Genomic DNA, 22977 nt, shown 5'->3' on the forward strand with positions numbered 1-22977 from the left:
CATTTTAAGCTGGTGTGATAATTTTTGCTATTTTTATTGAAAATGTCGAGTATATATTAATGTACATATATTTTTTCGCTTAATAATTTCTAAACCCATTCATGAAAGAAGTTTCTTATAATAAAAATGTTGACTAAATGATTTACTATATTACAACGATCTTAACATAAAAGTCTGTTGCATTAGTTTTTAATTTTTCTAATTTTGATTTCGAATCGTTTTAAGGAATAATCATAACCATGCCACCCTTCCCAAATTATTCCCTGACCAAAGAGTGTGTTATCACCATTTAAGTATAAACCATTCGGGTTGTATTCATGACAATTGTCATACCACCATCCTCCTTTATATAGTTTAGCGCAGTTGTCAAAAAACAGATCATGATCAGCATCAAATGTTGAAAACTGACGTTCGTTGTTTCGTGTGCCTGAATCACCTTTAAATAAAAAAAAAAATTTGGAACATGTTAACTTACCGGTTTGGATTACTTTTATTGTTTTCATAAAACGTATTATTGCATTTACGGATTTTACCACGCTCTTTATTGTATTTAACAATATTTTAAATTTAGTGTGCCCAAGTAATTTAAAAAACTTACTCGGACCACTTTAAAACATAGTTTACAAATTAGCTGTTTGTGAAATATTTACTTAACATTACATTTTTTTCTGTTGAACTAGATATACATTATACTAGTGCATGTTATATTTTTATTGCAATTTTAAACTAGAATTAAGATGTTAAAAATATTACCAGCATTTCCGGAATAACCGCTTATGGTCATTACGTAGTTTTCTGTAGAAGGTCCGACATCAAAATAACTAAATTAAAAGAGTAAAGCTGTTAATTAAGGCACGTTTTTGTTGATAAAAATGCTAACTTTTAGAGAAAGCTTTACACCAAAGACAACATACCTTTTTGCGAAAAATTGTAAGCTATTACAAACCTGTATTGAGCATATCTGACTTCATTTTCGAAATCCTCCATATCAAATCTAACTTCGTGTGGGCCTGATTTTAAAAGCTCGTGTATGTTGTCCAAACCTAAAACATCACATAAATGCTTAAGTGCGATATAAATTGTTGCAGTTTAAATAATTGACATTTTTTCTCATATGTTGAAAAAATCAAAACGCCTTGGTATAAACATTGTTTACCAAGCCAAAAATTGGTATCAAGATTTCCGAAGCCACGTTGATATTCTAACCAATTTCGATAGAAGTCAATGCTTTTATCTACTCTTCGTTGAATTATCTAATAAAATATCTACAATTAATTTTCTTTAAAACATAGTAAACGTAGACAAAATTTTTGAAAATTAAACACTTTTTAACACTTTTTGGTAAAAGAATTGGAAGTTGTAGATTTGCTGACTTACTGTCCATCCTCCACCATCCGTACTTTGATCACACAAAACTTTTAATCCTGTATTATTAGAATAAGGATAAATCGTGTACTTTCCGAGACCAGTGACGTCATCTTTGAATATATTGCTGGAGCAATCATTCGGTAGCGTATTATTTAAAATCTCTGCCACCAAAATTTAAAATAAATGTTGCTTACTATATTTAAAATACATTTTAACTTTTACCTCTAAGCTCTTCTAATTCGTCCATAAGTTCAGAAACATCGGGACATTCAGAATTTTTTTTGTAATCATCCGGTGGGTTGCATACCTGACAGTTATATACATAATTTATTTGTAACATCAACGTAATCAATAGCAAATGAATTGATTTTTTCATATTTAACATAAATATGATTTGATTTTATTTAAAAAAGCTATAGATATAGTTCAGTTAAATATATATTTTATTTGTACTTTTTTGCTCGAAAAAGAAATGCTATATAACGCCTATCACGGCTTTTTATAAGTTTTGCAATCTCAAATTTTTCAATTCTGCCTTTTTCATATATCAGGTACCCATAGGCAATAACAGGGTGATAAAAAGGTTTTTAAAAAGGTTTAACACTAAAAAGGCCAACGCAAAGGGTCTTTAAATTATCTTTTATATATTCATCAAAGCATTTATTTTTAGATCTTTTATCATAAACTTAGTAATAGTTCCGCTAGCCTATTTTTTGTGTTTTTCATAGTCATTAAAACTATTAATTCCATAAAAAAATTTAAAAAAGACCAAGGCATTGTGTAAAATGTCGCAATGGTGTAATATTTCTTTGTGTAAATTTTAATAGTTGAAAGGTTTTATTGTAGACAGTGTAAACATACAATAAATTAATTGTTACTTTTCTTATTAAAGTAATAGAAATAGATAAACAAAATTAAAAAAGCTTTTCAAACATTACATTTCTTTTAATGGCATTTATAGTCATTGTTCAAGGGCAAAATTTTAAATTTTCACATAGAATGGAAGCATAATATACGGCCCGGTAACGTACTGCTCATGAGCCGGCACTGGGCCGCGGCCTGGTGGTTGCCGACTACTGAGTTAAAACATTTGAAATAATATATATATATATATATATATATATATATTTAAAATCCGCTGCTTAATGGAATAGGCGAGTTATACTAACGTTCCGCCACATTCGAATGTATTTATTTCAGTAGAAGATATCACCCAAAACGACACTATTTTTCGGGTTGAGTTGTTATAATACAAGTTTCGGATAAATATAATAACTATATAACACAGGTTTGTATGTTAAAAGTGGTTATTTATTAATATGTTTTTCTGATTTTGATTTCAAATCTTCAAATCTTGTTTTTCTGATTTTGATTTCAAATCTGATTTCAAAAAAGTTTTTTTAACAATTTTTATTCACAAACACTCCCCTTTATCTTGGCCCCTTTATCTTGGCCCCTTTATCTTAGACGATCACGCAGTGTGTATGATAGCTGAAAGATTAGTCAAGGCATTATGTAAAATGATGCAATGACTGTGTAAAAAAAATGTCGCAATGGTGTAATATTTTATTGTGTTAAATTTATTAGTTTTATTAAATCAACAAAGCTTATCAAACATAGAAATTCTTTGAATATAATTTAGAGTTACTGTTTAAAAACTTAACGTATGATAAATTTGCACATAAAAAAAATTGAAACCTTTCTTTAATACGAAATGGAAACTAAAAAATAGAATTTAATAATTTCGATCAATCTACAAAGCTTTATAAACATTATATATATTTTAATAACATTTAAGTTTTTGTTAAACAACAAGCAATTTTTTTGACTGTATAAACATAAAATAAGTTTTTATTTAAAATGACAGCACGGGGAACTAAAAACAATATGATTGAAAATCCTCAATAATAGTATTTTCGGGTTTTACCTTAAAACTTTGCAATTTTTTTATATTGTTTGGAAAATATTGGTGACGTCACGCTAAATGTTAAACAAAAAAGCTAATGTGTCTATTAAAAATTAATTAATAATGCTTGGATGAGTTTTTTAAACAACTTCAATATGTTAAAAGTTTCGTTTTACACCAGGTATGCGAGTGTTAACGCAAATCTTGTTTAACTTGTTTAACAACTTAAAAAAAATCAAATTGTTGTAAAATAGCAAATCAATAATCATATGCATTTTAGTTCTTAACTAATAGCCTGTCGTTTGTAATGTTTTAGGAACTAATATAAAAAATTTCCCAAATTAAGAACTTAAAAATACATTTGCTTTGATAAACTTACTTATTGGGTAATTGTATTAAATAGCTATTTCTGAAGTTCCCCTTTTTTCTTTAGGCGTGCTTTTTGACCATAAAGGCTAATTTTTAAAATGTTAAAATGTTTAATTTTATTTTAACATTTTTGTATTGATAGAAGCTTGTTTGTAAAAACGTTTAAGGTACATTAAACACTTTTAAAATACTTAGATTAAAAATTTGCTGCTTAATGAATGTTACAGGCGATACTTTAAGCCACATTTAAATGTTCTTAATTTTTCAATACAAAATAGCCGAAGCAAAACTATTTACAATTTGTGTTCTTATACGGTTAAAATTAATCACTATATTACACAGGTTTGTATGTAAAAACTATTAAATTGTTAATATGTTTTCCTGATTTTGATTTCAAATCTTTTCAGGGAATAGTTGTAACCTCGCCAGCCTCTCCAGTTTATACCATTTGCATAACTGTCATGTGGACCTCCAAGATATAAACCATTTGGGTTGTATTCATGGCAATTATCATACCACCATCCCCCTTTATATAACTGTGCACAATTGTCACTTGGTTCACCATCGTGATCGACATCAAATGTTGTAAATTGATTTCCATTATTCCGCGCGCCCGAGTTGCCTTTGAGTAAATAAAATCATTTTTTTATATTAACTGTAGTGTAAAAAACATGTAAAAATATATTTTGTTTACAAATTTTATAAATTTAAATTTCAAAAAATGTGTTTAATAGCACTATAGCATAATTTAGTTTAAAAAGGTATGTTAGATGTTAATCGAATTAACAAATAAGTATTACGATAAAAAATATTACCAGCATCTCCAGAGTAACCGCTTATTGTCATGACGTAATTTCCTGTAGAGGGCCCAACATTAAAATGACTAAAGTAAGAAAGTGAAACGTAATCAGAAAATTTTCTTATATTTTAATAAACAAAATAAATTTCTTATATTTAATTTATTTTGCATCAATGGATTTGCCTGATTTTTTTTTATATAAACACAAACCTGTATTGAGCATATCTAATATTATTGTCAAAATCCTCCATGTCAAATCTAACCTCGTGTGGTCCTGACTTTAAAATCGCATGTATGTTGTCCAAGCCTAAAATCCATACAAGGTTTATAAATAAAGTAAATTTACAGTTTTATATAAAAATCCATCTAAGATAATGTAAATTTATTGCTTTTTAATTGGTTTGCTTAAAAACAAATTATTAATGTTAAAAAATAATCAATTGCACCTAGCCAAAAGTTTGTGTCTAAATTGCCGAAGCCACGTTGGTATTCTGTCCAGTTTCGATAAAAATTAACGCTGTTATCTACTCTTCTCTGAATTACCTGAAATATAGTGGTCATTTAGCTTGCGTTGGCTTATATTCAAATTTAACAAAACTTTACTATTTTATATTTATACGTAAAAAAACTTACAGTCCACCCTCCACCATCCGTACTTTGATCACATAAAACTTCCAATCCCATGTCATTGAAAAAGGGATAAATTGTGAATCTTCCAAGACCAGTGACATGATTCCTTGCTAGTTCGCCAGAGCAATCTCTTGACATTGCGACTTTTATTTCATCTGTAAAAAATAATGTATATATATTTTTTGTTTTTAACAAAATTTAACAATGAAATTTTTTTCCTGATTTTTACCTTTCCATTTGTTAAATTCGTTTCTAAACTCGGAGAAATCTGGACATACACAAGAATCTCCTTTGGGGCCGGGCGGTCCCACAGGTCCAGGAGGGCCTATTGGTCCCATCTTTCCCGGAAGCCCTTGATAGTTAGGTGTATTTTGCTGACTATTATCTACGTTTGCTTTATTGTCATTGGAGCATGTCAAACGACAGTTTAGATCAGTTGCAATTGGGGCTACTTTAATTCCGTGTATACAGCTCAGTTGAAAACCAAACACAAATAGAAGCAAGCAAACGGTGTTAGTCATTTTTTCTTAACTCAACCTAGCTCTCTGCTAAAATTATTTGCTAATGCATTTATTTGGGGAATTTTTAATTAGAAAAAAACTTTAAGGTATAAACAAATTTGACTTTGTTTTTACAATAAGCTCTAATAAATTTCTAAAATAAAAAAAAGGCTTTTACAGTTTTTTTTTAACTGAAACAAAAAAAAATTGGCACTTTTCTTTATATGCAGTTAGTATAAGAGTTCATGATTTGCGTAATTACGGTATGCAAAATGAGTAAATAAACGATTAACATATTTTAAATAAAAAAAAAAATTCCATTTCGTCATGGTATTGATTGCAAATTCACAAAGTGCTTTTATTTAAAAAAAACATTTTCAATTTATTTTGTTAAAATCCCTAAAAAACTGTTCAAACATGTTTTTTATTTAATTTTCATATTTATTTTTTGTATTTGTTTAAATAATCCTTTATTTTTAAACTTAAGTACTGATTTTGTAAAAAAATCTTATTAATGAATTGATAAAATAAAAGTATGTAAGTTTAGTTTCAAAAAATAGAGATAACCTCTCCAAGTCCTTCATGTAATTTCAAATAGAGTATTTGGACCAGCTAAATACAAACCATTAGAATTGCAATCATGACAGTTGTCGTACCACCACGCACCCTGGTTTGAGACGGCACAATTACCATTTCTTTTCATATCATTGTAAACATCGAAAATAGTAAATTGTTGCCCGTTATTTTGTCTTATAGAATCACATCAAAAACAAAATTTTGCCAATAAATTATTCTTAATATAGGTTTATTAATTGTATTATGTCTTTTAATATGTTTTAATTATTTTCTATTATTTAACAAAAAACTTGATATTTACCAGCATTTCCAGAATAGCCGGTGATTGACGTCGTGTGACCCGACATTGAATAGACTAAAAAAATAGATGTAATTTTTTTTTTGCATTACTGACAATACGTTTTTATATAACAAGCGCAATTAACCTATATGAATCAATGTTATAACTTTAAATAAAAACTATCTGCAAATGTAGCCGGTTTGGCTATATTTTGTTTTGGTTGTTATTGAAGTACGGGCAAATTTCGTTACAATATGCACTACTTGTACGTAATAATATAAAAAGAAAACTGTAATATTAATTATTATATGTATTAATTTTAAATATAACGTGAAGTACAGTGTTAAGATTTTAATGCATTATGATTATGTATTGTCAACGTTATGTTGTATTAGGTTGCCAAATGGTCCGCATGGTTTTAGTGCGCCATGTGGTCTCGTGCCCTAAGCACAACCTTATTATCGCCCTTCTTGGCTGCACAAGTTATGCTTAAAACTTTCCCGACTTTTTACGTTTCCGCATCTACTACGTTTTAATATAAAACAGAATTATAAGGTTTTATTATTAGGTTTAACAATAAACTGTTCAAATACAACCCTTAAGCACTTTCAAAATTGAGAAAATCGTCTTTTCTTAATAAGCGCTAAAGAAAAGTGGAGGTTAAAACAAATATGTACACTGTTTAATCTCCAACTACACTACAAGTTAAATCACGGGAAATTTAAACTTGTAACGTTTAGTTTTACACAAGCATAAGAAAATTTAGATTTATTTTGATCAAGCTAACACGGACTAATATTTTTGAATGCGTGTTGGTAATAAATATAGCCTATGTGAGGGTACACAAACATTATAAGGACACAATTTAACATAAATTACTTCATTTGGCACTATATAAAATTATCTCATTATGATTTTAGGCATTGGTTTCGCGGTAATGGAAAATTTTAGTGTTGTGGTGGTAATAATTACGTGTTTTTTAGAAATTTTGGCATAACACGTTCTTGGCTATTGTGTGATTCATCACGTTTAACTTGCGGGCTGGGAATTACATTTAAGTGAATGTATAGCAAATCAAAAATATTCTAGTATAACCAAAATTCAAAATCTATGAGATTAAATAAATATAACGTAACATAAAACTAATTATGTTATTATGGATCTTTTGATGTCCTGTATCTAAATAGTGTTTTTTCTAATTTTGATTTCGAATCTTTTCATTGAATAATTACAACCTCGCCAATTTTTCCAGTTTATTCCGTCAGCAAAACTATCATGCGAACCCCCAAGATATAAACCATTTGGGTTGGCATTGTGGCATTTATCATACCACCACCCCCCTTTATATAACTCGGCACAATTGTCATTCGGTAAAGTATCGTGGTCGACATCAAATGTTGTAAATTGTTGACCATTATTTCGTGAGAGAGAATCGCCTTGATATAAAAAATATTTTTTATTCAGATTCGAATTGTAACCCTTCGAAACACCCTTCACGTATCGTATATAAGTAAACTCGCTAAGTTAACAGTTTTAAACCACTCACTAAACAAGTTTAATGTGAAAATATTACCAGCATTTCCAGAGTAACCACTTATTGTCATGACGTAATTTTCTGTAGTGGGCCCAATATTGAAGTGACTTGAATGAAAAAATAAAACTATGATTAGGTGATTGGTAGGGACTAAGGTTTTTTTGTAAACGTTATATACAGTAAAAAAAAATTAAAAAGAAATAAAATAAACCTGTATTGAGCATATCTTGTTTCATTTTCAAAATCCTCCATGTCAAATCTAACCTCGTGTGGTCCTAACTTTAAAAGCTCGTGTATGTTGTTCAAACCTAACAACAAACGCGTGTTAGAAAAATTACGAATTTCATATTATATTCTGGTAACGTGGTATTTCATTTTGCACCTAGCCAAAAGTTTGTATCCAGATTTCCAAATCCACGTTGATATTCCGTCCAGTTTCGATAAAAGTCTGTGCCATTATCAAAGGTGGGCACAGTTAACCGAGAAAGTAACTTCGTTAAGTGGTAATTCGTTACATAGTATATTAACTTCGTTAACGTTAATAAGTTAATTTAAACAAAATGTAACGGTAGTTATCGATAAACGTTAACGTTAAAATTTAAATAAAACAAACAAAGAAACGACCCTATTTTAAAAAAACAGCAGTTTTTATCTTAGTTGATATTTTAACTACACGAACGTAAGTTTAAATGACGTTTTCAAAACTGCATCGTTTAATACATCGTCATCGTCGTCAATACATCGTTTATACGTCAGTCAATACATCCTTTAAAATTGTAACGATTAAACCCAATAAACGGCAAAATAAAACATATATACTTTTATATTACCATGGTAAACTTGTAAAAATATTAAATTAACGGATTTAATTTAACGGAAGCACAATTTAACGAAAGTTAACAGGTCCGTTAACGATTTTTAAAGTTAACTTAAAAGTTAAATTTTATCGAAAAATTTAACTTCGTTAATTAACGATTAACGCATTAATGGTTTAGTGCCCACCTTTGTAACGCTGGTAAATAACTTAGCATAATGTGTTTTTTAATTAATTTTGTTTTTCTACACAAAAACTATTTAAAAAAAACATAAAAATGGAAATGCAATACTTTTTAAAAGTTAGTGCGAGAACATTCTGCGCCCTTTTTCTTACTAAGCTAATGTAACGACATTGACACTAAATTCTCAATTAAATCATCTGTGGCGATACTTATTATTTACGTAACGTCATAGACTGGATAATTCTGTGAAAGCAAATCTTGATTTTGTTCGTTAAAAATGATGTTTTTGTGAAGTTTAATAATTGACAAGTTCTTAAAAGGCAGTGTTACGTTTGGTCGTTCACATAGTCCGCATACTTGATTTCTTTTACTATTTATTTTACTATGCAACAAAGAATACCAACAGCCAATCACTAACAGCACATTAAGTGGGACTCATAGTGTAAATACAACGTAGTCAGTTAATCGCCTGCGCAATTTTGTAAGACGCATTTTTGTAAGTAGGCAACATTTTCTTTGCCAATTTCTGATTTCGAAAATCCTTGTGTATGGTGCCAAGTCGTGCTTTTTTTAACTTTTAATTTTAAATCCTTCACTAAAGCAGATGCAAATCGATACTTTATAGCTGTTTCTAGGTCGGCAAATTTGTTATTTGAATTTTAAATGCCTTATCTTTTTCTTCAGTTTTGTTCGTTATAATTCTAATTAAACTTTCATTTCTAAATAGAAAGGTCATAAGAAAGGCAATATATTGCTCTTCGCTAATCAAGTGCGGCGTTTTTAATGGCATCACTTTTAAAAAACTTATCTAAAATAGTTTTTCCCGAATAATGTTCTTTAATAAAAAACAAAACTTGTTTTGTGTCCGCCTTGTTTATTGGTCTATTAATTATTTTCTCATTTTTTTCTTCATTTATATTCATTTTTGAATTTCTTATTTATCAAAAATTTCCACAAGCATTTTTGTTAACCTGTCGTTAGCTGCTTAGCAAACATCAAGTTAATCTTTCAGTCAATTTGGTATAGCTGTAAGACCGATTTTAAAGGCGAGCTTACCGTAAAACAAAAAGTTAGCTATATTGTGTAACTGCAAAAACATTACATTATTTATTAATATGTTAAAACATATTTGTTGAACCAGAAAGGCCATATTTCATAAAAAAATATTGTTTTATTGTTTTTTTTGGACTTTGCTTATATTTGTGCGTAGTTAACTACAGTTTAAATTAGTTTTGGAATATTTTTTTAAATTCGCTTTAATGTGTGCGATTGTCTTTTGGCTAGATTTCAAGTTCTTTAACAAAGCTTGTTTTCTTTTTAGTTTCGAGGTGATGTCATATAATTTTTTTTAAATTTTAATTAATTAGCATAAGCTAATCACACGATTTAAAATTTTAAAAGGGCTCTGTTGTTGCAAAATGTTCCAACTAATGACACGTGCGTATGATCCATTGTGTCTAGGTTTATTTTTATAATAAATATTTGAAAAAATATTTAAAACTTATAATGTATTTTTTATATTGTATCTTTCATATAAATTCCTGTTAAAAAATTTTAGTGTTTTATATTTGCTTGTCATTGACACATTTAGTGGTGCACACATAAAAAAAGTGAAGTTTTAACATTAAATTTTAAACTTAATCATTAAAAATTCGTATCAGTATATGTATTAAAACACAAGGTTGCAGTGTTTTATAGTTAAATGTCTAAATATTTCGGATGACATTTAATCGCTACTGGTGGATATGTACACATTTTTATACATAATAACGCTGGATAATATTCATTAAACGTTCGCGCTGGTATAAGTCTAAAAACACGAGATGGCAGTGTTTTGTAGTTGAATGTTCGAACGAATTTAAACTATACATTTATTGATGGCGGCTTCATGTACAATGATTAATATAGTAACTGTATCAAATAACGAAAAATGTTTAACTTGATTAACACTATTTATTTTATCCTGCACATAAAAATAACAAAACGTAAGCTTCTGATTTAAGACCACACCACAACATAACCCTAAACATTTGATTTAAGACCACACTGCAACATGACCCCAAACATTTAAGACGTAATAAGGTTTATTGCGAAAGCAAAACCCACTAACAAAAATTATACGACCGAGTTACCCACATTTGGGTTAATCGAAGGGCAAGCTTTGTCAAAGTGCAAAGACTAAGCCTCGGCCTGGGCCCACTGCCTACCTAAAAACTATACAGTTACCATTGACCTTATTTAAATAAAGTTGTTTTCGATGATTTTTTTATGATAACAAGCGAAAATGTTCTTCTAAATATATTCTACTTCTATCCATGCATAGACAACTATACTAATTTTTATTTGTTTAAGAGGACAATCATAAAGTACAGGATGCGGGATAGTGCGGGACCGTGTGTAAACGTTAACAAAAATTCGCGGAATGCGGGACGGAACGGAATTTTTGTACTTTTTTGCGGGATGATTGCTGTTTTTATCTAAGGGCTAAGGGGTGATGTGGAATTAACTTTAAAGGTCAAGAAATGATGCGAAATTGAATATAAAGCACAAGGGAAGATTAGGGGAGGGTATAAAAAGTCCGTCCTTTTCCGCATTCAGCGTTTTTTTGTTAACGTTTACATACGGCCTCGGTATTTCCCGCACCCCGCAACTTCCCGCATCCCGTATTTTAGTACTACCCGTTTAAGACTACAGTTTATAAGTAAAGACTTTGACTAAACCTGCAATTGCCGTAATCTTTATCTCATCAATGCTTTTGATGAGATAAAGTATTGCGGAAGCGCTTTGTTCAACCGTCAACAAACTAGCATCACAAATACTAACATACAATACATTTCAACACAGTTAAATTTTATTTATCAAATAAATATAGTGTTAAACTTGTTTTATAACTTTGATAATAAAAAAAATTAGTTATTTTGACAATACTTGGTTTCAAAACATAAAAAAAACTGATTGCGCAACAAAAATAGCACATCATAGAATTCCGTTTAATAATTTATTTTAACTTTAATCAACGTTTAAAAGCGAGTAACATAAAAATTTGCAAATTAAATATTTAACGCTGCATTGAGTTCTAGGGTTTTGCAGACCTCATTTTTAATCATTTTAAAATCACAAATCAACAATTTTGGTTAACAAGTTTAATGATAAATTTAAAATTATTGTATGACTTAAAGTTGAATACATAATGGATGGTTAGTATATGTGTAATATAAATTTTTACGGCAAGATTAATCGAACAAAAATTTAAAAATCAAATGTAAATTTATACAATAATGAAAACGTTTAACAACACATTTACAAAAATTTAAGATATATTAAAAGGTTTTAATCTACAAAACATATTATTTTTTAGTTGTTTGGTAAATTTTAAGCAAATTAGTTCACCAAATGTTAAGATATGCACCATTTTATAACATCATTAAAAAAAAATTATATTTTTCTTCCAATACCCTTTTTAAAAAAAAAATTACGTTTTTAAATATTACATATTGTTAAATTCTGCTAATCAAATATTCTAAATCAAAAATATAAAAAAAAAAATAATAAACAAAAATCGCTAAAATTCATTTAAGAAATATATGAATAAAATATAAGTGTATTATATAATAAGTAAAAATTTTTACAGAATTTTGCAACATTACATTTTTTTTATACCAAAGTTCATCTACTTGATACGCCTTTTTAAATATACAATTTGTAAACAAGATATCACAATGACATCACATTAATTAACTTTAATATTATAATTAAAATAGTAGACATAATTTGTTTTTCTAAAATTTGGATTAAAAAAAAAATCCTATTTCAATGTTAAAAAAATACTCCAATTTAAAAAAATTGAAATCCAAAATTTAGAATCAATTTTAATTAGTTTTAACAATGATTGAAGATATACTAAAGAGTTGATTTAAAGGGATTTTTTGGCACACAACATTGTTGTCCAGTTATTCTGTACAACCGATATGCTAACTTATTTATCATTCAACAATGTTATGCTTTTTACAATAAATCATTGTCTTTGCCTAGGTCAACACTTTTCACATTGTTGAAATATTTCACCTAAAATTTTTAATTGAACAATTTTTTTCTTTTCATCAATAATTTTAAAATCTTTTTATTGTTTTATGTTGCTATTCTAGGTTTCCATTACTCAGCTATTTTGACAGTAAAGTTTTGTGGAAAGACTCCTTCCACAGCAGAAGATTGGGAATCGGTCCAAGAAGATTTTAATATTCCCATCTGCCACCCTTCATCCTATAAAGAGGATAATAGTTAATAATTTATAAATATTTTTCGAAATTAGAAATATTATTTTGCTAATAAATTCAAAATTTGTACATAAATTAGAAAAAAGTCATAAATGCAGTTAAAAACTAGAAAATAAACATCATTTACTCACTTGTTCATCTGGATCAGGATATTGAACAACATAAATAATATCATTTTTGTTAAAAGTCAATTCATCCTCATCTCCACCTTTATATGGATACATCGCTTTTGCCTTGGGGATAATGGTTTAATTTCATATTTAAAAATTGACGGCATGAGTTTAAAAGAATATTAAATTAAAGAAAATATTTAAAAAAAATTTTTTTTAACCAACTTATGTGTTGTTACAGTACTGTAAAAATGTTTAAAATTAAATACAATAGAAAAATAACTTTCCTTTACAACTTACAGTGTAAAGATAATGGGTCGGAAATATTTCTGTTTCTTTTTCTGCATCACCTAAAGAAATGCATTTATATGAAGCATATACAAACTAGACAAAAGAATAATTGTGTTTTTTTAACAAATGTAAAATGTATTTTAAAAACCAAAAAATTTGATCAACAGGTTTCAAAATATTTACATTTTATTTTACCTTTTTCGTTTTTTGTATCTACAGGTGGTATAACTGCTGGTTTAATCTCTTTAATTGGTTCCTCATACAATGGTTGTATTTCCTCTTTTTCCTTACCAGTGTTCTAAAATAAACGCAACAATATATCATAACTGTAAACATAGTTATGGCCTAAATGAATTAAAAATTATTTATTTGTAATTTATATTCAGAATAATATTGGTCAACAATCTACTATGAGAAAAATTAATATTAAACTTTCATTGGAAATATTTTAAATTGGTGTAATATGTTAATATTTCATGCAAATTAACATGCAGCGTAGGATTAAGGTATTGTTAATAGATTTGAGATTAATTATTAAAAACTTAATACATAATTTATATATTATGTGAGTAATCTGAAAAATTACTAAGACAATAAAATAAAATTAAAAAGCAAATAGTCTATAATTAACAACCCCCAAAAAGTACATTTAAATAATTTTAAATTGAGCAAATATTGTTTACTAATACCTATTATTTGTTACAATTTGTATTTATTTTAAATTTATGCTAAATCTGATTTCAATATTTTTTTTACATATTGTAAACAATTTTTCTTTACATGAAATACAACGAAAATAATCAGGAAAATTAAAGAAATCAGATTTCAAGATTTGTTTCTTTTCAAAAAAATTCTCACATTTTTGTTTAGAACGTTCCTGTCATTCTCACTATCAAGTTTAACATCTTTTCCAGACTTTTTAAGATCCTCTCCAAAAGAAACAACATTATAAACATCTTCAAGTCTCTTTACAGGCATTTTATTAAATTGTTTATCAATATTTTTTGGTAAGTGCTTTGTTAAAGAGCCAATTGATGTGGTAGAGCAAGATTTTTGACTGTCTGCATCACTTATGGACACGTCATCAGTAATATATGCTTTGTCATCAGCTGAGTCAACAGAAAGCAAGTTTTTTGAATCGGTATAGGATAAAGAACTGGATAGCTTATTGACTGATGGTTCTTCCTTTGTTCTTATTGGTTCTTCTAAAAATGATGGCTGGTATACCAAATCACTTTTATCATCTGAAAGCGGGTTTAATTCCTCATCTAGTGAAACGTCTTCATCAGTTAAAGATTCTTGGTCATCTAGTACTTTTTCTTTGTTCTTCAATGATAATGCAAAACTATCTGGTACTGAGTTATGAGCATTAATTTGATCATTTAATGATTGGTCATCTGGTGGGGCACCATTTGCTTTTAATTTATAATTCTCTGACATTAAGTCATTATCAATATTTAATACTAGGGAAGCATCTACAGTCCTTGAGTTATCTTTTGATAATTCTTGTGTAATTTGCACGGCAGGTTTGCCTTTTTCAAGTGAATTTATTTCTAAATTTTGGGCAGATGTTTCAGGTTCATACTGCTTGAAATCTTCCGATACAATGGAATCATCATCACCATATTCTGAACCATTAAAACCATCCAACACAACTACTCCTTCTAAATTGGGACCAATATTTTTACCACCATCTTTTTTTGTGCTGCTAAACTCACTTACATCGCTGTCATGACCAAAATCAGAGTCAGTAACATCACTTTCTTTCCCTTTCTCACTATTTTTATGAGTATCATTATTGTTTTTGAGATCCTTATTGTCATTGTCGGAATTGCTAACTCTATTTTTTAGATTAACACAATCATCATCGAGATCAGAAATCTTTTCAACATTTTTTTGATTTTTATTATCCTTAAAGCCCTCAACATTTTCATAGTTGGACGATTTGGCAGGTTCAACTTTTGCAACGGAAACATCTTGAAATGGTTTATCAGTTTCACTCTGGTTTTGTTCATCTGGTTGTTTTTCACTTTTTTCTATTTGGCCCAGTTGTCCAATATTTTCATAGGCATTTTCATTGTTATTTTCTATTTCTACTTTTGCAAATGAATCAGCATGCAATCGTTCACCATTTTCACTTTTGCTAAGGCCTTCTAATGTTTTATTTGCATCTTGTGAAGGTGAATTATCCTTAACAGTGTCACCCTGAACATTAATTTCTGTTGTTTCAATCTTTAAATTTTGAGGATTAGTATTTAAATCCACATCACTGGCTGTTTTTTGCCGCTTGCGTCTTCCGAAAAATCCCTTTTTCTTAGATTCTTCTTTCTCAGTTGCTTTTGACATAGTAGCTGGCAAAGTGTTAAACTTTTTATTTTTTTCTATGGGTTTGTTGGTAGTTTGGAGATTTTCCGATTTGCTAGGTTTGGAAAAAGTAGACATAAATCCAAAAAACGACTTTCTTTTCTCTGTGTTTGGCTTTAAAGTTAAACAAAATTTATTTTTAAAGTTATAATGTGTTAAAAATGTTGTATATTATGTGAAAATGTTGTTAATGTGAAAATATAATAATTTTGTTTATGTCATAAAAAAAATATAATTGTGAAAATTTTATTGCTTTTTCGGAAAAAAACTTAGACTACAGCAAGTTAGTGTAAGCAAAGTTTTTGTTAGTTTAAATTATAACAAGAAGATTTTTCAGTATTGGCAATAAAGAAATCACCTCCGGCTTTGCCTCTTTTTTATTTCGACGTTTTACAGAAGTTTTCTCTGGAACTTCAGTTGCCATTTCCCCCTTGCTTTGACCTTTGCTTGCCTTCTCTGAACTTTGATCTTCTGGAGATTGTTCCTCTACCACCAGAGTTCGAGGCAAAGGTTGTGGCAAATCTTTACTTCCCCCAGGTGTTGGATTATTTTTGAATGACATTCGTGGTGAGGGGGTTGGTTTTTGACCCGTTGGTTTTAGCGCTCCCGCTTTTACATCCTTTATTTACACGCATTTAAAAAACTCTTAAAACATTGTAACCAAAATAAACTTACCACAAAAATAACCAAAATACAAAAATAATAAAGTAATCGACAACAAACATATCATGAATACAACTATGTAAGGACCTAAAAAAGAAATTTTTGCACCCATGCTAACTATCTTACATAAAATCACACTAAAGGTAATTATTTAATATCATGCAATCAAAAAAAGAAGTAAACAAAATAAAACTAGTGACCAACTAAACAAACAACTTAAAATACTACTTTATTGAAACAATTAAAAAGCCATCTACATATCATGAAAATCCTATCCATGTTAAAAATAGATTACATCATCATTAAATAACTTGACATAAAACAAACAAACAGTTCTGCAAAGAACCATTTACTACAACAATCATTAACTTCATTCTAAAAATGTTGGCATAAGCTTGTTAAAATTTTTTTAAAAGGAAAACTTGTGTGCTGTTTAATGCAGCCAATAAATTTACTTACACAAATTATAAAAAGATGTGCAGTACTACAACGTTACTACTACATATATTAAAACAATTTTATTGTTTATACAATCTTATTGTTTTAATAAACACAATACCATGTAACTAAAAAAACTATAAAGCACTTTTCTACAAAAACCCTATACTTGTAAATATTAAAATATATCTTTTAAAATATATTTCAACTTCACATCATTTTCAAAAACTTTAAACCCTGATTTAATTTTTTTAATTACCTCCTCAACAGCTACAGATGAGTATTCATGTTCAGATTGGCCATTGGTCATGGGATCTGGTTCTTCTTCAACATCATTAGTTAACTTTCCTCCAATCTCAAGATTTACATATTGGTGAGAACTGTGAAGAAATAACCAAAAAACAATTTTTTTTATTTATTTATTTTTTATTACTAATCACCTTAAAGCAATAGGTTTTGTATTTTTATTGCGGAAATTTGCGGCTTGAACCTAAAACCCCTCGACCCATAGTTAGATGCAATGATGGAATAACCATATTATAAACTGGCCGAAAACATGATAGATATATAAATGTTTGAAACTGACAAACTGAAGCACAAAACCTTTTTTATTTTTTTACACAACTTATTTTATTGGTTGTTTCTGTTAGTTAAAAATAAATTTGTTTTGTTGTTAAAAAAAGCTAAGCAATAGAAAATAAACCAATTTTTTTATTACAATTCCAGCTAAATATATATTTCATTAAAAAAATGTTTTTTGTCACAAAAACTTACTGCGCTTCAGTTTCAGAAGTACGATGAGATTTTTTTTCTTTACTATCCCTGCGCTTGTGACTATCATGTGATCGTGAGCTAAAAAAAATTAAAATAAATTACCGAAACATTTAGCAACTGTCAAAAAAATCCTAATTAAAAATACTGAACCGAGTTTCTATCTTTTTCTAAATTTGTCAAATTTCTAAAAATTAAAAAAAAACGCATCGTTATAATTGTTAGTATAACAAAATTTAAATAGGTTTTAAAAAATTTGCAAATTCTGATCTAACCTGTCGTTATGACGATGGTGGGATGAATTACTAGACCTTCTTTCACTGGGAGATGAATGACCTCGTGACCTTGATTGGCCTGTGACATCATCAGCCGGCAAGGTGGCTTGTTCAACCTTGTCTTTTCTTGCAACTGGGTCACTCCTTTAAAGTAAAAAAGAAAATAAATTTAACCAAAACTGTTTTAAAAATATTGCCAAAAAAGGCACCACAATAAAACATAGTCAAAAAATAATAACTGTACAATGGTGAATGCAGTCTTTGAATTCTATAATCTCCACCCTCATAAGCATCCTTTACACTGGCCAGTACATTTAACAATTTTGTTCGAACCTGTATTAAAAGTGTCAGTATTAAGTTAATTATAATTTTTTAGTAAATAAAATATAAAATACCACATTTTTTGCAATAATAGAAAAAATTTTACATCACAAAAAGTATGTAGTTAATAAAATATTTTAATCAATAAATCATTGTAGTTGGCAATTGATTAACCGGTAAGGGACCAAAGAATTTTTAATCAATTCAAAAAATAAACAGAATGTTTGTTTTTCTGTTTACATAATAAGACAATAAATTTCTATGTTTACTTTTTAACATACACGACAAAAATAAAAATGTTTTTACAGCATCCCCAAAGACTGTATTTTAATAGAGAAAATTATTTATCAAACGCAAAACTTTAAATTTAGTCTTTTATATTAAATTTTTTTTTTTTTTTTTTAAATTAAAATAAAGATTGCCTGTATATTTTTAACTTGTTTTACCTAATATTTCTTTTTTAGAAGTCAATTACAACAAAATCCTTTTTGAAATACTTTTGTAGTCTTTAAATATTAATATTTATTAACAATTTGAACAACAATAATTACCTCCGACAGTTCCATGTAAAAATCTTTCTCAGCAACAGCAATCATGTGAACAACATCTGCGCACAACACAACTCGTGAATCATGAAGATCAGGCAACTCATCATGCAGTGTATTGTTCATCGTCTCATATGTCTCATGAGCTTGGCTCACATGATCTCGAGCCTAACAAAAGATTGCTATTTTTTAACATATAAATAAAATACATTATTTATACAGAAGTTAACATTAAAAACAACATTTATTCCTGGGACATTATTTTTAATCTAATGGCCTTAAATGATAATTTATATAAAAACACCATTAATTTTAAAAATAGTTAAAATTTAGATAATTTTATTTATTTATCACCTTTGTAAGTTTTGATTCCTCTAGTTTTTTAGAAGATTGTAAAGTTTCGTAATTTCTTCTCGATGCATCAAAATCCACCAATTTTCTTCCCCGCTTACCAACTTTAACTTTCATGTCATTACACTGTAATTATAACATTTATAAATATTACACATCAAAATTATTATTATTAGATATTTTTCGTCCTGAAAAATTTAGGCACCTTATTAAAATTTAAACTTAGAATGGCAATAAACTTTTTAAATGATTTAAATAAAAATCCAAAATCTATTTAAATTAATTCATTTTAAACAACTAACGCCTCTTTCCCACCCTATAACTATTTTAAACCATTAGGTCATTTTAAAACTATTTGTTTGGGGGGAAGGAATGTTTTTTTTTAAACACACTTTTGTTGAAATTTGGTAGTGAAAATGTTATAATTTTTAAATAAGAATAAGTCTGTCACTGTTTTTAACTGCAAAACAAAAACTTACAGCATTAAGATGATCTTGTAAAGTTGAAATAACCTCAGTATTAAGTCGAGTGTAAAGATCATTGTACAACAAATCGGTTGTCTGAATTCAAAACAATCATTCATTTTAGTGAAATTATAGCAAAGCTTGTGGTTACCATATATTAGTTCTTTTTAATGATCTCTTTTTCAAAGAGTTATGTCGGTTTTTTTTCAGTTTGTTTGCTCTACGAGGTACATTTTAATTTTCAAAAAAAAGGTCACAATTCGTAACTATTATTTGCTATTGCCAATTTACCCATGCAACACAAACAGCATTTTTTAATATTAGAGGCCTACAAATCAGAATATTTATATATTTTTTTGCTTAAGTTAAACTAAAAATTTACTGTTAAATTAAAAGTTTATTATGAATATTTTCGCCCATTTCACAAAAAAATGTATAAAACTGGATAAAAAATTTGTCTAAATTTGGAAAATTACATAGGAAATAACAAGACTGATAAAAAAGTGGGCTAATAAAAATTCTAAGTGGGTTTTATTGATTTGGGTAATATTACAAATGTTGCATCCTGTGTAGTTATATTACCAGAAAATTAATTTCCCGGTTAACAATTTTAAACTATAGATTACGTCAATGGTAAATAAAAAGATATATTTTTTAAATTCACTAAAGCATTTTATGACATTCTTTTTCACAACAACAACCCAGTATTCTTATCTCTAAAATGTTTAATAACTTAAAATTATGGAAATGAGCTTACTTTAGCAAGTTGCTGAATGACATCTTTTCCAATCCAATCATTTTCATAAACTTCATCCAAAGAAACGTAAAATGCTTTTGCGGCATTTCTCATAACTAAACATTTAATAAATAATAATACCAACAAAATTTAATAAAAGATTAATTTTTGTAAAACTATTAGACTTTATTTTAATAACTTGTTAAACAGTAAAACATTGGTTAGTTGAAATAAATATTTACCATTTATTGATGTAAGATAAGTTTTTACATCTCGTTGAAATTTTTGAAATTGGTTCTAAAATAAAAAAAACAAAGCATTTATTTTTTATATATATTAAAAAAATGTTATTTAAACTTTAGTTTCAGTTTAAATAAATGATCAACGTAAATACTTAAAAAAAATAAAAAACGATCATGTATTGTTTAGTAAAAGTACCATTCACAATATAATAATGAAAAGTAAACTGATATGTAATATAATCAGGTTACTGCCAGTCTGGTTTGATTATTAAATAAAACCTCAATTTTTTTCTACAGCAAAAAGGGGCCTTGTTGTGGCCTAAAATTTTTTCCATCAAATTCAATAACAAAAACTTTTGTAACAAATATTAATCAATTAGTGTGACACACCTTTAAAAATAAACCCAATTTAGTTTTTTAATAACTTACAAATATTTTGAGGTTACAACATCAATTTAAAACAAATATGATTACAACAACATCACAGCCAAACAGAGATAGCAAAACATTTTTTAGACTAACCATTGCAATGCAAACCTAGTGGAAACAGTTTAAACATCAGTCATAGCAAAGTCCTGCTAACACTTAATTCAAAATCAACAACTAATATTTGAACAGGCTATTGCAACTTTTAGTAACAATTGATTAACAATATAAATTGATATTCAACTATGTTACTGAAAACTATTTTTATTAATTAAAATATGTTGAAAATTCTAACGACATTTCCAAAATAAGATGGTCTATCTATACACTTGAGTATAAACGAGAAAGTTACAAAGCCTATCAAATACAAACATTTAAAAAACCTGTTGTTTTCCAACAAGATGAACATAATTGTCGATAATTTCATCTTTAGTTTCATCTGCTCGACCAAATGTTCTTAACACCTAAAATTGGAAAGTTTTTTTTTTAATTGAAGTTGATGTTTATTTTAAAAGTAAAAAAAAACATTTAAAAAGAAGTATACATAATAAATATTTATAACTGTTTTCTTGTAAGTGGAAAGGCCGATTTTAAGCCAATCAAGTCATATTTAACTTTGGTAGTTTTGAATAATGTTAAATATAACTGTCCAAAAATAGATCTGTCCATTGGATTTTAGCTCGATAAATATTTATACCCTTTACGACACTATACTTAAGAAAACCCTAGAGTAGAAGCAGTGGTAATCAAACCTAGGACATTTTGTACCATACCAAGTTGGCAGTCATTTGGACAACCTACAAATTAGCTGGCATATAAACAGTTAATAAAACAGTTTTTTTATTTTAATTGTTTATGGCCGGCAGCGTGGTGTAGTGGTAAGAACACTTGCTATCCCACACATGGGGTCGTGGGTTCAATCCCCACAGCTATCATGCTGTAGCACCCTTGAGTAAGGCGCTATAAATGGTATGAACTCCTGCTGAGCTAGCACTTAATCAGCAGTATAATTATCGGGCAATTATAAACCTATAATATCCCAAACTGCCACTGGCGCCTCGAGACTGGGTCGGAGTAACTGATGTTACTCTATGTTAAAGTCGCGCATTTAACTTTCCCACATTGAAGATAAATTTATACAAAAAAAAAGTGTGCTTGACTCCCTTTGAACAGAATAATATATTTATTACCTTAACACATTTTTATTATTAACATAATAATTTAAGTTGATGTTGATATTTTAAAATTAATTATGATTTTTTACCTTTTCCCTGCTACGAAATGCCATTTTTGAAACATTTCGTTTTAATCGAGCACTGCTATCCTTTCGGTTTGCATCCGCCATTTTAACTTTTGCAAGTTTTCCTGTATAGCCTATCTGCCTAATGAGATTAACAGATTTTATAAGTTAAAGTAAGGCTTGCTGTCTACACGCCAAACTTTAAATAACAATAATTGATCACTGACAGACTGAGGTTACTAATAATACCCACATGGAAAAAATAAATCAGCTAACATTAAATTCAGATTTTAACACATTTATCTAAATCAGTCTGTCAGCGAACGTTGTTTTTTTTTAAACTACGTTAATTACTAAAATAAATTAAATGTATTTAAGGTATCGTATTGCTAATGCCCGCTGCAACTTCTACAAACAGGATGACGCTCGGCGGTCTGGCGGTATGCCGTTAAGTTGCTATTAATAAGACTGAAATTTTAAATTGCGGAGCATGGAAAAGAGTGAAG

At 28.3% G+C, this 22977-nt stretch overlaps 4 protein-coding genes across 5 annotated transcripts; all 4 read right to left on the minus strand.

Annotated features, from left to right (window-relative positions):
• Window positions 1-182: 182 nt before the first annotated feature.
• On the minus strand, window positions 183-1744 carry LOC145742435 (microfibril-associated glycoprotein 4-like). Its single transcript, XM_082560213.1, has 6 exons — window positions 1591-1744; window positions 1378-1529; window positions 1157-1253; window positions 947-1043; window positions 754-821; window positions 183-436 (listed from the first exon to the last, which is right to left on the minus strand). The coding sequence occupies exons 1-6, from the start codon at window positions 1742-1744 to the stop codon at window positions 183-185; spliced, it is 822 nt and encodes a 273-aa protein (XP_082416339.1).
• Window positions 1745-3216: 1472 nt separating this feature from the next.
• LOC145742120 (microfibril-associated glycoprotein 4-like) lies at window positions 3217-5746 on the minus strand. Its single transcript, XM_082559883.1, has 6 exons — window positions 5302-5746; window positions 5076-5227; window positions 4889-4985; window positions 4653-4749; window positions 4459-4526; window positions 3217-4265 (listed from the first exon to the last, which is right to left on the minus strand). Exons 1-6 carry the CDS (start codon window positions 5591-5593, stop codon window positions 4012-4014), a joined length of 960 nt encoding a protein of 319 aa, XP_082416009.1. The 5' UTR covers window positions 5594-5746; the 3' UTR covers window positions 3217-4011.
• A 1370-nt stretch (window positions 5747-7116) lies between these two features.
• On the minus strand, window positions 7117-10110 carry LOC145742436 (techylectin-5A-like). The gene is made up of 5 exons (XM_082560214.1): window positions 10099-10110; window positions 8345-8453; window positions 8174-8270; window positions 8002-8069; window positions 7117-7864 (listed from the first exon to the last, which is right to left on the minus strand). Exons 1-5 carry the CDS (start codon window positions 10108-10110, stop codon window positions 7608-7610), a joined length of 543 nt encoding a protein of 180 aa, XP_082416340.1. The 3' UTR covers window positions 7117-7607.
• Window positions 10111-12584: 2474 nt separating this feature from the next.
• LOC145741878 (myc box-dependent-interacting protein 1-like) lies at window positions 12585-22737 on the minus strand. 2 transcript variants are annotated; one of them, XM_082559548.1, is made up of 16 exons: window positions 22496-22737; window positions 21615-21695; window positions 20806-20860; window positions 20585-20679; window positions 19843-19923; window positions 19367-19489; window positions 19019-19180; window positions 18391-18479; window positions 18147-18290; window positions 17875-17952; window positions 17360-17480; window positions 16358-16618; window positions 13831-13933; window positions 13645-13694; window positions 13366-13467; window positions 12585-13220 (listed from the first exon to the last, which is right to left on the minus strand). In XM_082559548.1, exons 1-16 carry the CDS (start codon window positions 22574-22576, stop codon window positions 13113-13115), a joined length of 1734 nt encoding a protein of 577 aa, XP_082415674.1. In that variant the 5' UTR covers window positions 22577-22737; the 3' UTR covers window positions 12585-13112. The 2 variants fall into 2 exon arrangements, with proteins under 2 accessions (XP_082415674.1, XP_082415675.1); XM_082559549.1 differs by lacking the exon at window positions 16358-16618 and having other exon boundaries at window positions 12586-13220; window positions 22496-22729.
• Window positions 22738-22977: the final 240 nt, after the last annotated feature.

This window comes from Corella eumyota, chromosome 2, assembly GCF_963082875.1.
Source record: "Corella eumyota chromosome 2, kaCorEumy4.1, whole genome shotgun sequence".
Taxonomy (NCBI): domain Eukaryota; kingdom Metazoa; phylum Chordata; class Ascidiacea; order Phlebobranchia; family Corellidae; genus Corella; species Corella eumyota.

Coding starts and splice junctions, on each gene's coding strand:
- LOC145741878 (XM_082559548.1), bottom strand. CDS start 22,576: ATGGCGGATGCAAACCGAAAGGATAGCAGTGCTCGATTAAAACGAAAT. Junction 20,680..20,805: donor TTATCTTACATCAATAAATG/GTAAATATTTAT, acceptor TTAAATGTTTAG/TTATGAGAAATGCCGCAAAA. Junction 18,480..19,018: donor TTTACATGGAACTGTCGGAG/GTAATTATTGTT, acceptor CTTTTAATACAG/GTTCGAACAAAATTGTTAAA.
- LOC145742120 (XM_082559883.1), bottom strand. CDS start 5,593: ATGACTAACACCGTTTGCTTGCTTCTATTTGTGTTTGGTTTTCAACTG. Junction 4,986..5,075: donor CGGATGGTGGAGGGTGGACT/GTAAGTTTTTTT, acceptor ACTATATTTCAG/GTAATTCAGAGAAGAGTAGA. Junction 4,527..4,652: donor ATTAGATATGCTCAATACAG/GTTTGTGTTTAT, acceptor TTCTTACTTTAG/TCATTTTAATGTTGGGCCCT.
- LOC145742435 (XM_082560213.1), bottom strand. CDS start 1,744: ATGAAAAAATCAATTCATTTGCTATTGATTACGTTGATGTTACAAATA. Junction 1,254..1,377: donor CGGATGGTGGAGGATGGACA/GTAAGTCAGCAA, acceptor ATATTTTATTAG/ATAATTCAACGAAGAGTAGA. Junction 437..753: donor CGGTTATTCCGGAAATGCTG/GTAATATTTTTA, acceptor TTTTATTTAAAG/GTGATTCAGGCACACGAAAC.
- LOC145742436 (XM_082560214.1), bottom strand. Junction 8,271..8,344: donor GGATACAAACTTTTGGCTAG/GTGCAAAATGAA, acceptor GTTTGTTGTTAG/GTTTGAACAACATACACGAG. Junction 8,070..8,173: donor ACAAGATATGCTCAATACAG/GTTTATTTTATT, acceptor TTTTCATTCAAG/TCACTTCAATATTGGGCCCA.